General features: G+C 40.5%; 1 protein-coding gene across 6 annotated transcripts in view; it reads right to left on the minus strand.

The window, feature by feature from the left end:
- LOC139754255 (uncharacterized) overlaps positions 1–13,445 on the minus strand; it is a 413,413-nt gene continuing 399,968 nt past the window's right edge. For all 6 annotated transcript variants that reach the window (XM_071671598.1, XM_071671599.1, XM_071671597.1 and 3 more), the window contains 5 exons: positions 9,203–9,337; positions 8,804–8,991; positions 8,371–8,514; positions 591–715; positions 1–173 (listed from right to left, as the gene is read on the minus strand). In XM_071671598.1, coding sequence (XP_071527699.1) covers positions 79–173; positions 591–715; positions 8,371–8,514; positions 8,804–8,991; positions 9,203–9,337 — 687 coding nt within the window. In that variant the 3' untranslated portion in view covers positions 1–78. The remainder of the gene's footprint in view (positions 174–590; positions 716–8,370; positions 8,515–8,803; positions 8,992–9,202; positions 9,338–13,445) is intronic.

A 13,445-nucleotide genomic window follows, 5' to 3' on the forward strand; every position in this document is an offset into this window, starting at 1 on the left:
GTCCATTTTCAGCGTGTTTCTTCTATCCTCTTCCTTCACTAATGTCTTCTTCACTGTTCTCTCCTCTTCTTTCCCTCTCTAGGTAGCTTTTCTGTCCTTCCTTTTTGGTTTGATCATGAGGACGGACTTTTTCAAGGTGTAGTCCCAGCCCCTCCACCGGAACCAAACAATACCTGCTGAGTATAACAGAGATCAGACACTGCTTAGAGGAGGGTCTGTACAGTTGGGTGTAGCAGATCTTAGCACTGTTATCTTGGATATCAATGCTTTGGTCTACTACATCCAACTGTATATATTCCTTACTACTTTGTAAGAGATGTAAATGTAAAAGAAGATTGTACTTTGAATCACTACTTTAACACAGTGCTCTTAGAAAACATCTGCTTACCCTAGACAGATTGAATGTTCAGGCCAATGAGCTGATATACTAGATCTAGTAGAACAGTAGAGGCTAAGTTAATCATGTTTCTGGCAATACTGACAGTTAAGTCTAACAGGCACTTTTGAGACAAATGAAAAGTGAAATAACTGAACTTGTACATCTGTGGGAGAGGCTAATGAACTTGTGCAAAATATATCGTTTTTTTCACCTTGTCTCGCTGTGAGGTCATTGGGATCAGTGAGGTATATGCCATTGAGGCCTCTTCCACAGGAACGCCACCACCAGCCACCCTTCAGCATGGAGGCACAGTTCAGGCTGGAGCGGTCATTGTCTCTGTTGGTTGAGCGCGATAACAGTTACATGAGGCAGTCAAGGTGAAGCAACATCTTCCAGCATAAGTGAATTTAAAGACAGATCAATATTAGTAAGGGTTAATAAGTTTATTTGCCACAGATGAAATAAACGTTTAGTGGAGATGTAAGGGAGCATCACCTGGATGTGATGACATGATGGTCAGTTGATGAGACCAGTCAATATTATTAGAAGGGCGAGTGTCACACAGCTGTGTCCAGGAACAGTCGTGAAGATACGGTCAGGATGAAAGCAATGGTTGAGGATGAAGAAAAGGAGTGGTTAAGGTGAACAAGGTAAGGAAGTCCTTAAGCTGATGGTCAAGAGTACCAAGACATCAAGTTTAGTGATAATATGTCTTAGGATGGAAGTCTAGATGATAACTAATTTTAAGACAGAAACAAATCTACCAATGATTCTATAGAACTAAACCTCATACCTATTACAGAAAAGTTAAGCAAAGTTCAACATGCTACAGGAGAATAATAAAAGAATGAGACCTATACCTTTTTATGGTAACAATAATATAATTCATGCTTTCCCAGTCCTCTACAAGGTCACAATGCAAAGCAAATACATGATAGTGACATGAAATGTAAGAACTACAAGCATGGGAGCACATGTACTTCATAATCTGAAAAACTTCTACCTCACATCCCACACTGGCTCTTCCACACATACACATACTATATATACCATGCTTTGTACATGAAAATTACATAAAGCTTGCTGATCCTGTTGCAAACAGACAAAAGACTAAAATGACTATATCTATTTGCTCACTCATGTGTACATTACTACAAAATTTCACTATGAAGACTGAGATACTAAATCTATCCTGCCTCTACCCTATCTAGTCCAAGGTCTGCCTCTACATCCCTGGCTTCACCCACATCTGTCTCATCCCCCCAAAAAATCTGATCCTACTTGGCTGTTAATTGATTTGGTCTTCCACTATGCTCCTGCTTCTAACGAGGTTCCTTCCTCATCATTGCAATTTTTGTTATTCATGTCCAAGGTTCCAGTCGCAAACTAAAGTCCACATCAAGGCCGGGCTTTAATTGAAATATGGAGAGAACTACAAAGTGGAAAAAGAAAAGACAAGAAAAAGTAAGAATTTTTAAGGATGTAAAAGACCTGTCTTTTGAAAAATGCCAGGTTACAGGTATTGGGAAAGACATAAGAAGTAGAGTTCCAAAGCTCTGACATACATGTAGGGATAGAAGCAGGTATCAAAACAGCCCACCCTTGAGTTGCTGAGAGCCACACACTAGTGTGGTCTAGCTAGTGGTGGGGGCACACAAGCAGCCTGCTCTTGGGAGCAAAAACCAAATAATACCTATAGAAGAAGAAAAGTGAACTAACATTGCAGTGTAGGGCAAGAAGGTCAAGTTTGGAAGTTAGCCTGAGACAGTTTATGAGTCGGACAGCTTTCGACTTGACACTGTCAAGTCAGGACACACACCTAGAACCACCCCAAAAGTGAGAGCAGCACTCCATACAAGGACGAATCAATCCCTTGTATAAATGCAGCAACTATTCAGAAGAGAATTTTCAACATCTGAACAGGTCACCCAGTTTCTATGAGGCAGACTTAGCTATCCCTGTAATTTGGGTTTCCAAGAAAGAGTGGATACAACAGTAATACCAAGTATGTTTACTGAATAAAGAGGTGGAACTACAGAACTGTCAAAAGAGAGGCAAGAGTTGTGAGGCGTTTTTGATAGAGATGGGTAGAAAATGGGTCTTGGAGGCAATAAACTTACCAAGATTTTCTGTACCCCACTAAGATATCTTGTCCAAGTCTGAGTTTACTGAGGAAGCTGTGTCAAGACAAGATGCAGATTGGGCGAGTGAAGAGGAAGCAAAATTGAAGGATGTGGATTAGTACAATGTTGAGTCGTCAGCATGTTAATGCATTGGATTATTTGTGGCGAGGAAATCATTAAAAAAAAAAAAAGGAAAAAAAGTGTGTGGGGCAAGAAAGAACCTTGAGGGACACCACTGTTAACGGAGAAAAGGGGGGAGTTTGATCCATTAACAACCACAGAGATAGACTGGCCGGAAAGGAAGCTGGATATGAAGGAGCGAAGTGATGGAGCCTTAGATATGTCAAGGGTAACTATGCATGACTCCCTGAAATCTTTCAGTGACAATGACCAGATATCATCATTATAGGAAAGAATATCACAAATGGATCAGTAAGAAGACTATGATCTTCGAAGTGTTTCAGGATATGGGAGTTGAGGATGGATTCAACGACTTTGGAAATGATAGATGTCAAAGCATAGGATGATAATTAGAGGGGTGTATCAATGGGATGCATCAATGCATACTTCCAAGGAGAAGGAAAAAGTTTTGGCTTTTGAGCTGAAACATAACAGACGAGTAAACACAGGTGCGTGTTTAGAGATACCCTTTTTAAGTAAATGGGGATGGATGCCATCAGGACCATAAGCCTTGCTTGTGTGTGTCCTGAGAAAGAAGTGCTTTTCAGACAGTCCGAAAAGAGAACAGTAAGAGGAGCATCAAGGGGTGAAATGGAGAATACTCAAGCAAATTCACATGAACTAAGTACAATAACTCAAGCAAGTTGAATTGATACCAAACATGATTTAACCTTTTTCCTTTCAAATCTTTTTTAGAATATGGTCCAAAAATGATTAATTCTTAAATGCAGTTTTGAGATGTATATAGATACAAAAAGCAACACACAAAATATTGTCTGAACTGCTAATATTTTTGAAAATAGTACATAAAAGAAATGCAGTTTCTGAATCCTAGTACATAAATGAAATGTGCAGTTTCTGAACCCAAGCTACCTAAATGAATACAAAAGTTATTGTAAATAATAGAAACTGTAATTTTATGAAATTTACATTGTAGAAGACATCAGGAAAATATAGAGTTGGAAATGTGCATATTTATCTATTTATTTATTATACTTTGACGCTGTCTCCCGCGTTTGCGAGGAAACAGACAAAAGAATGGCCCAACCCACCCACATACACATGTATATACATACACGTCCACACACAGCACATATACATACCTATACATCTCAACGTATACATATGTATATACACACACAGACATATATACAAATGTACATAATTCATGCTGTCTGCCCTTATTCCTTCCTGTCAACACCCCACCACACATGAAATAACAACCCCCTCCCCCTACATGTGTGCGAGGTAGCACTAGGAAAAGACAACAAAGGCCACATTCGTTCACACTCAGTCTCTAGCTGTCATGTATAATGCACTGAAACCACAGCTCCCTTTCCACATCCAGGCCCCACAAAACTTTCCATGGTTTACCCCAGACACTTCACATGCCCTGGCTCAATCCATTGACAGCACATTGACCCCAGTATACCACATCATTCCAATTGACTCTATTCCTTGCACGCCTTTCACCCTCCTGCATGTTCAGGCCCCGATCACTCAAAATCTTTTTCACTCCATCTTTCCACCTCCAATTTGGTCTCCCACTTCTCGTTCCCTCCACCTCTGAAACATATATCCTCTTGGTCAGTCTTTCCTCACTCATTCTCTCCATGAGACCAAACCACTTCAAAATACCCTCTTCTCCACTCTCAACCACACTCTTTTATTGCCACACATCTCTCTTACCCTTTCATTACTTACTCGATCAAACCAGCTCACACCACATATTATCCTCAAACATCTCATTTCCAGCACATCCACTCCCCTCTGCACAACTCTATCTATAGCCCACGCCTCACAACCATATATCATTGTTGGAACCACTATTCCTTCAAACATACCCATTTTTGCTTTCCAAGATACCGTTCTCGACTTCCACACATTCTTCAACGCTCCCAGAACTTTCGCCCCCTCCCCCACCCTATGATTCACTTCCGCTTCCATGGTTCCATCTGCTGCCAAATCCACTCCCTGATATCTAAAACACTTCACTTCCTCCAGTTTGTCTCGATTCAAACTTACCTCCCAATTGACTTGTCCCTCAACCCTACTTTACCTAATAACCATGCTCTTACTCACATTTACTCTCAGCTTTCTTCTTTCACACGCTTTACCAAACTCAGTCACCAGCTTCTGCAGTTTCTCACCCGAATCAGCCACCAGTGCTGTATCATCAGCGAACAACAACTGACGCACTTCCCAAGCTCTCTCATCCACAACAGACTGCATACTTGCCCCTCTTTTCAAATCTCTTGCATTCACCTCCCTAACAACCCCATCCATAAACAAATTAAACAACCATGGAGACATCACGCACCCCTGCCGTAAACCAACATTCAATGAGAACCAATCACTTTCCTCTCTTCCTACACGTACACATGCCTTACATCCTCGATAAAAACTTTTCACTGTTTCAAACAACTTGCCTCCCACACTATATATTTTTAATACCTTCCACAGAGCATCTCTATCAACTCTATCATATGCCTTCTCCAGATACATAAATGCTACATACAAATCCATACATTTTTCAAAGCAAACACCTGATCCACACATCCTCTACCACTTCTGAAACCACACTGCTCTTCCCCAATCTGATGCTCTGTACATGCCTTCACCCTCTCAATCAATACCCTCCCATATAATTTCCCAGGAATACTCAACAAACTTATACCCCAGTAATTTGAGCATTCACTTTTATCCCCTTTGCCTTTGTACAATGGCACTATGCAAGCATTCCGCCAATCCTCAGGGCACCTCACCATGAGTCATACATACATTAAATAATCTTACCAACCAGTCAACAATATAGTCACCCCTTTTTTAATAAATTCCACTGCAATATCATCCAAACCCGCTGCCTTGCCGGCTTTCATCTTCTGCAAAGCTTTTACTACCTTTTCTCTATTTACCAAATCATTCTCCCTAACCCTCTCACTTTGCACACCACCTCGACCAAAACACCCTATCATCAAGCACATTCAACAAACCTTCAAAATACTCACTCCATCTCCTTCTCACATCACCATTACTTGTTATCACCTCCCCATTAGCCCCCTTCAACGATGTTCCCATTTGTTCCCTTGTCTTACACACTTTATTTACCTCCTTCCAAAACATCTTTTTATTCTCCCTAAAATTTAATGATACTCTCTCACCCCAACTCTCATTTGCCCTCTTTTTCACCTCTTGCACCTTTCTCTTGACCTCCTGCCTCTTTCTTTTAGACATAAACACTACTGTGCATAAATACTATTATTAATACTATTATTTCCATACTTTTGATATGGTACCATTTACCACTTCCATTATCTCCTAACACTGTTGTCAAGCCTTGCTTTACATACTTACTGGTCCCTTCAGCTATCATGCCAGTAAGTTCATTATTGTTCATTGTTGTATAGTTATAACAGTATTATGACCAGCAACAGCAAATGGTTGGGCATGCACAGTAAGAGGTAAAGATAACTTCACTTTGGGCTACTTCACAGCATCAGATGGACTATCTGAGTTGGAGCATGTAGATTCTTGAAGTATTAACTTTACTGTGTGTTTGTACAGTCATGAATGTCATAATTATCATACTTGGCCTAGCAAGTGTGAAAAAATAGTGGAAAGGCAGAAATAAACCTAACACTTCCAGCTCCTCAAGAAATGCTTTGCTTTGATTTTGTCTGCAGAACTACTTGAGTCAGGGTCTTCTTAACAGAGGAGTAATTATCTTTGCATATGAATCTGCATAATCATCATCGTATTTGCTCAAACATTATTTTTTTTTTTTTTTTATTATACTTTGTCGCTGTCTCCCGCGTTTGCGAGGTAGCGCAAGGAAACAGATGAAAGAAATGGCCCAACCCCCCCCATACACATGTATATACATACGTCCACACACGCAAATATACATACCTACACAGCTTTCCATGGTTTACCCCAGACGCTTCACATGCCTTGATTCAATCCACTGACAGCACGTCAACCCTGGTATACCACATCGCTCCAATTCACTCTATTCCTTGCCCTCCTTTCACCCTCCTGCATGTTCAGGCTCAAGCATACTGAGACAAAAAAATATAAAAAATAAGGCAGACACTCGCACCTCTTCAGAAAGACACCTCACCATGCTCTCATGTAAAGATGTAAATAATTGCTTGTAATGCCATCTATTAAGACAAATGAAACCTTATATACTCTGGTCTCTTGTGAATGATAGAAAACACATCTGAAATCCCAAATGAGTTATCTTAGGATAATACTTTTTAGAAAGTAAGTGATGTTGAGTTAACTGGAAGTAGTAATTATTAAAAGTTCAGCCCAAGTATACTTGGGATACTAAGGGAAGAGGTTAACCAAGGAAATCAGCAGACACTACAGTTTGTACGTGTGAACACTTATATAAATGTATGATTCTGTTACAAGTCTAAACACAAGTTCATAAATGATGAAAATATCCTGTCAAGGTAATTCCAAATCAAACGTAACATTAAAAATCTTATCAAAAAACAAATCCAAAAGGTTAATGTGACTGTAATAGAAATACATGCTGAACAATGCTCACTTTATACCACACAGCACCACCTGCGAGCCTCAAACCCTTACCCTCAGAGGCAGGAGTGCTTATCCACTCAGCCACTGGCTGGCTATATGAAAGGAATGGAGAGTGGATATTCAATTAACTGACTGGCCAATTCCTTTCTTATGGCACTTTGGCTGAGTGGAAAAGTGTTGTTGCCTCCCACCTTAAGAGGGTAAAAGTTCAGGCTCATTTGCTGAGGTTTAAAACAAAAGCACTTCTGAAGAATTTAAGGGCTAAGAACACATTAAGTGATGTAGAATCTTGCTGTAGCATTATCTGCTATGATAATAAAATGACTATGTAAGTGTGGCTGTAAAATGTTATGCGTAGATTATGTGAGTGATACTGTCCCACAGCAAGCTATCACCTTCCCAACCCTTTCCCACACTACTACTAATGCCACTGCTAATGTATTAATAACACCATAGCTACATCTTACAGAGTTCTCCTCGCTTTCAAAAAAAAAAGAGCAATATTACTGAAGTCTAAGTAAAAAGAGGGGTAGCCATAGGAGAACTCTGGACCTATCTACACCAATAAACAAAATAGCAAGGGCAGGACGACGTGCCCGACGAGTGGGTGGTGGGTGTGAGAAGTCTGGTCTGGCTAACCACCATCAGTAAGCCTCAGTAAGTCCTGCTGTGGCCACCGTCACTTCGTCAGTAGATGGTCGGCGTCTCTGAAACATACAACTCCAAACCGCCATATTGGTAGTAAATGGCTGTGAATTGAAATGCCATACTCATAGCAATGGATGTATAGGAAAGAACTTATGATACTGAGATCATGCCTAAACTGGGAAGCTGTCTCATAAGGTCCTAGTTTACATATATCTAAATTCTTCTTTTGCTCTGAATGTCTTTGTTACAAACTACCAAATGGTAACTAATATTTATTGTCTTTAGTCACATATGCTGTGCAGACAAGAGTCTACACCACTGCCATGGAACTGCTTAGGAGGAGTTCCTCATGAGATAAAGGGGAGATACCCTATACTTCCACCAGGAACCTCCTTATGTATTGCTTTCCACATCACATTTCCTCAAATAGGTAAAGCAACTCAAGAGTTTGCAAAGTGATACCTAAGGAAGATTCATGGATACTGGCATTACCTGTTGACGGTGGAGAAGGGGCTGAGGTTGGAGCCGTACCAGGGGTCGTTGAGCGAGTCACCAGCATTACCCGAATACCCACCAATCTCCAGTTTGTAATTTTCCTTCTCACTGTGAAGCTTGAATGTTGAATACTCAGCATATCTGAAGCAGAAGGTACTGTTATCACTTGGCCTGGTATTAGCTAAACCACTAAACAGATCAATTTTGAATGAACCAGAACCATAAAGAAGCTTATCAATCATTCCAGTAAACAGTTCTACAGCATACTCATTGAAATTGTGCAGATAAAAAAAATTTTCATTTGAAACTCTGACTTCATAAGTAAAATTAATCACAATATCTGTGTAAAATGCCAAAGCTATCTACCAATTTTGTTTTAAACTTCAGAATCAATACTTTATGAAACACATGTGTAACTTCGCTTTCTTACCTTCTGTTACCATCAAAGTCCTCGAGTTCAACTCTGAGCATGTAGTTGTCAGTGTTGGTAAGCATATAGATGTTCTCATTGCCGAGCCAGAACTCTGCCTCAGGGTTGCCAAATCCATGCTTATAATCATCCCATTCTCGGTTGAAGGTCTCACGGGGTTCACCAAAGTCATCACGTCGCTGGATGACCTTTGTTTGGTGAAAAATTTCTTAATTGTTGTCCAGTACATTGTAAAAATTCATCTCGTTTAGTAACTTTCACTCTATTACAAGGTATATCATGTACTTATGGTAACATTCCTCAAAAATATATAATCCTAAAAAGAATGAAAAATTATTTGGCATTGATATAAGCATAAAGCATGAGAATTAAAAGAGGATGTAGAGTGTGCATACTTACTGTCCAGCCACCTCCAGAGATGTCCATGTCACAGTACACCTTGAGGAACCAATAGGTGGTGCCACGGATCTTAAGGTAGTAGGTGCCACTCTCCACCATTTGCTTTTCCCTCAAGTCTTGACATGAGTAACCTTGCTGAGATGGTATAAAGATAAACATCAGGACAAATACAGATACATGAGGTTACTAATACTCTGTATAATATAATAATACCGGAGATATGGAGAGTTAAACAAGGTAGGAAGGTTAGATGATGAGAAGCTGGCAAATTCTTAAAATCTTCAAATGTCTAAAGTGTTGAGATTCATTTGAATTGCTGATAAGTTATGTTGGAATGAAAAATGAGGAAGTACAACAGTGAAATGACTCCTATAAGACATAAACAAAATCAAGAGACAAGTATAATAAAACAAACAAAGAGGAATACATTAAGCATAGGAGAGTGAACTTTATATATTTTTTTATTCTATTATACTTTTGTCGCTGTCTCCCGCGTTAGTGAGGTAGCGCAAGGAAACACACGAAAGAATGGCCCAACCCACCCACATAAACATGTATATACATACATGCCCACACACACACACACATATACATACCTATACATTTCACAGTATACATACACAGACATATACATCTATACATATATACATATTCATACTTGCTGCCTTCATCCATTCCCGTTGCCACCCCACCACACATGAAATGGCATCCTCCCCCATGTGCGTAGTAGTGCTAGGAAAAGACAAAAAAGGCCACATTCGTTCACACTCAGTCTCTAGCTGTCACGTGTAATGCACCAAAACCATAGCTCCCTTTCCACATCTAGGCCCCACAAAACTTTCCATGGTCTACCCCAGATGCTTCACATGCCCTGGTTTAATCCATTGACAGCACGTCAACCCCGGTATACCACATTATTCCAATTCATTCTATTCTTTGCACGCCTTTCACCCACCTCCAATTTGGTCTCCCACTTCTGGTTCCCTCCACCTCTCACACATATATCCTCTTGGTCAATCTTTCCTCACTCATTCTCTCCATGTGACCAAACCATTTCAATACACCCTCTTCTGCTCTCTCAACCACACTCTTTTTATTACCACACATCTCTCTTACCCTTTCATTACCTACCTGATCAAACCACCTCACACTACATATTGTCCTCAAACATCTCATTTCCAACACATCCACCCTCCTCCGCACAACCCTATCTATAACCAACACCTCACAACCACATAACATTGTTGGAACCACTATTCCTGCAAACATACCCATTGTTGCTCTCCGAGATAATGTTCTCACCTTCCAAACTCAGTCACCAGCTTCTGCAGTTTCTCACCCGAATCAGCCACCAGCACTGTATCATCAGCGAGCAACAACTGACTCACTTCCCAAGCCCTCTCATTCGCAACAGACTGCATACTTGCCCTTCTCTCCAAATCTCTTGCATTCACCTCCCTAACAACCCCATCCATAAACAAATTAAACAACCATGGAGACATCACGCACCCCTGCCACAAACTGATATTCACTGTGAACCAATCACTTTCCTCTCTTCCTACTCGCACACATGCCTTACATCCTCGATAAAAACTTTTCACTGCTTCTAGCAATTGCTAGAAGCAGTGGAGAGTGAACTTACATGTAAAAATAAAATCAGAAGCTCCAAGCCTTCAAATGTACTTTAGCCATTGTCAAAGATACATGGTTAAGATGAGCATCAGAATACTGACAAAACTAAATATCACTCCAGCTAGGGAACATGAAGTTCTTGAGCTGAGTAATGCTGAATGGATGACCAAAACGAGTAAGGGGTGGCTCAACACCTGGCTAGGGAACTCAGGTATGCCACTACCTAGCTTTAATGGTTTCCCCTTTTTTGTAAACTTCCAATAAAGATTTAGTTGAAATATTATGCAATCTATACAAAGCTTCATAAAGATTCATAACACTGATAACATTGATATGGGAGGATTTTACAATAATCCCTTCTGTAAATGACACACAATGGCATACATATCTAGACTCTTCCCATGTATTTGATGTCAATAGTCTTCAACATTTGAAAAAGCATTTGATCCCAGGGCTGTCTTTACAGAATACTCATGCTGTTGAATCCTCCCCTTTGAAGACTTACAGTTCGGCCAATATACAAAATATCACAAGCCTTATAAAGACTTGGATAGATGCCTGATTCTGCCTTTGGTGATAGGCTGTTCTTTTTAATCAATTACACATGGAGTCTTCATATAGTGTGGGAGGCAAGTTGTTAGAAGCAGTGAAAAGTTTTTATTGAGGATGTATGGCATGTGTACGAGTAGGAAGACAGGAAAGTGATTGGTTCTCAGTGAATGTCGGTTTGCGGCAGGGGTGCGTGATGTCTCCATGCTTGTTTAATTTGTTTATAGATGGGGTTGTTAGGGAGGTGAAGGCAAAAGTTTTGGAGAGAGGGGCAAGTATGCAGTCTGTTGTGGATGAGAGAGCCTGGGAAGTGAGTCAGTTGTTGTTCGCTGATGATACATCGCTGGTGGCTGATTTGGGTGAGAAACTGCAGAAACTGGTGACTGAGTTTGGTAAAGTGTGTGAAAGAAGAAAACCGAGAGTAAATGTGAATAAGAGCAAGGTTATTAGGTACAGTAGGGTTGAGGGACAAGTCAACTGGGAGGTACGTTTGAATGGAGAAAAACTGGAGGAAGTGAAGTGTTTTAGATATCTGGGAGTGGATTTGGCAGTGGATGGAACCATGGGGGGAGGGGGCGAAAGTTCTGGGAGAGTTCTCGGAAAGCAAAAATGGGTATGTTTGAAGGAGTAATGGTTCCGACAATGTTATATGGTTGCGAGGCATGGGCTATAGATAGAGTTGTGCAGCGGAGGGTGGATGCGTTAGAAATGAGATGTCTAAGGACAATATGTGGCATGAGGCGGTACAATCGAGTAAGCAATGAAAGGGTAAGAGATGTGTGGTAATAAAGAGAGTGAGGTTGAGAGAGCAGAAAAGGGGGTTTTGAAATGGTTTGGTCACACAGAGAGAATGAGTGAGGAAAGATTGACAAAGAGGATATATGTGTCAGAGGTGGAGGGAACGAGAGAAGTGGGAGACCAAATTGGAGGTGGAAAGATGGAGTGAAAAAGATTTTGAGTGATCGTGGCCTGAACATGCAGGAGGATGAAAGGCATGCAAGGAATAGAGTCAATTGGAACAGTGTGGTATACCAGGGTTGACGTGCTGTCAATGGATTGAACCAGGGCATGTGAAGCGTCTGGGGTAAACCATGGAAACTTCTGTGGGGCCTGGATGTGGAAAGGGAGCTGTGGTTTTGGTGCATTATACACGACAGCTAGAGACTGAGTGTGAACAAATGTGGCCTTTGCTGTCCTTTCCTAGTGCTACCTCATGCACATGCGGGGGGAGGGGGTTGTCATTTCATGTGTGGCGGGGTGGCGACAGGAATGAATAAGGGCAGACAATATGAATTATGTACATGTGTATATATGTATATGTCTGTGTGTGTATATATGTGTATACGTTGAGATGTATTGGTATGTATATGTGTGTGTTTGGACGTGTATGTATATACATGTGTATGTGGGTGGGTTGGGCCATTCTTTCGTCTGTTTCCTTGCGCTACCTCGCTAACGCAGGAGACAGCGACAAAGTATAATATATATATTATCATAATCAAATAACCCTAATGATAAAGGAAAAAGAATACTGCCCATGTATCTCCAGCATGTTATAGATGGCAACGAAGAGCAGTGAGACCTGAAAATCCTCCCTTCCTGTATTATCAGTTTCTCAAAGCAGGAAATGGAGTAGCTAAACTAGTATTCCTCCTTGAGGACTTTGTTGTCTGTTTGTGATTTCACCTTGCTAAGACAGAAAAATAAAGACACTACAAAGCAAGAAAAAATTAAAAGAATTATCATTTTCATCATACTGTATATCATGACAGCAAAGGAGAGGAAATTTTATTTAGAAGAAATGAAAAAGTAAAGTGAGTCACTGAAAAATTAAAGTAAGTCATGATTCCGCAGAAAGGAATGGTTGATAAGAGAAAAGTCGTTGTTAAACACTGCATGTAGGAAGAATGACCATAAGTGTATGTGAAGCTATGGGAGAGCAAGATGGATGGGGAATATACAAGAGAGTGTAGGTAAGAATGATTGTGTTATGAAAGAGCATGCAAGGCTGAGCATGGATAGAATTGAATGGAGGAGATTGGATAAAATCCAACCTGCTAAC

Source organism: Panulirus ornatus, chromosome 16 (genome assembly GCF_036320965.1).
Source record: "Panulirus ornatus isolate Po-2019 chromosome 16, ASM3632096v1, whole genome shotgun sequence".
In the NCBI taxonomy this organism is placed as follows: domain Eukaryota; kingdom Metazoa; phylum Arthropoda; class Malacostraca; order Decapoda; family Palinuridae; genus Panulirus; species Panulirus ornatus.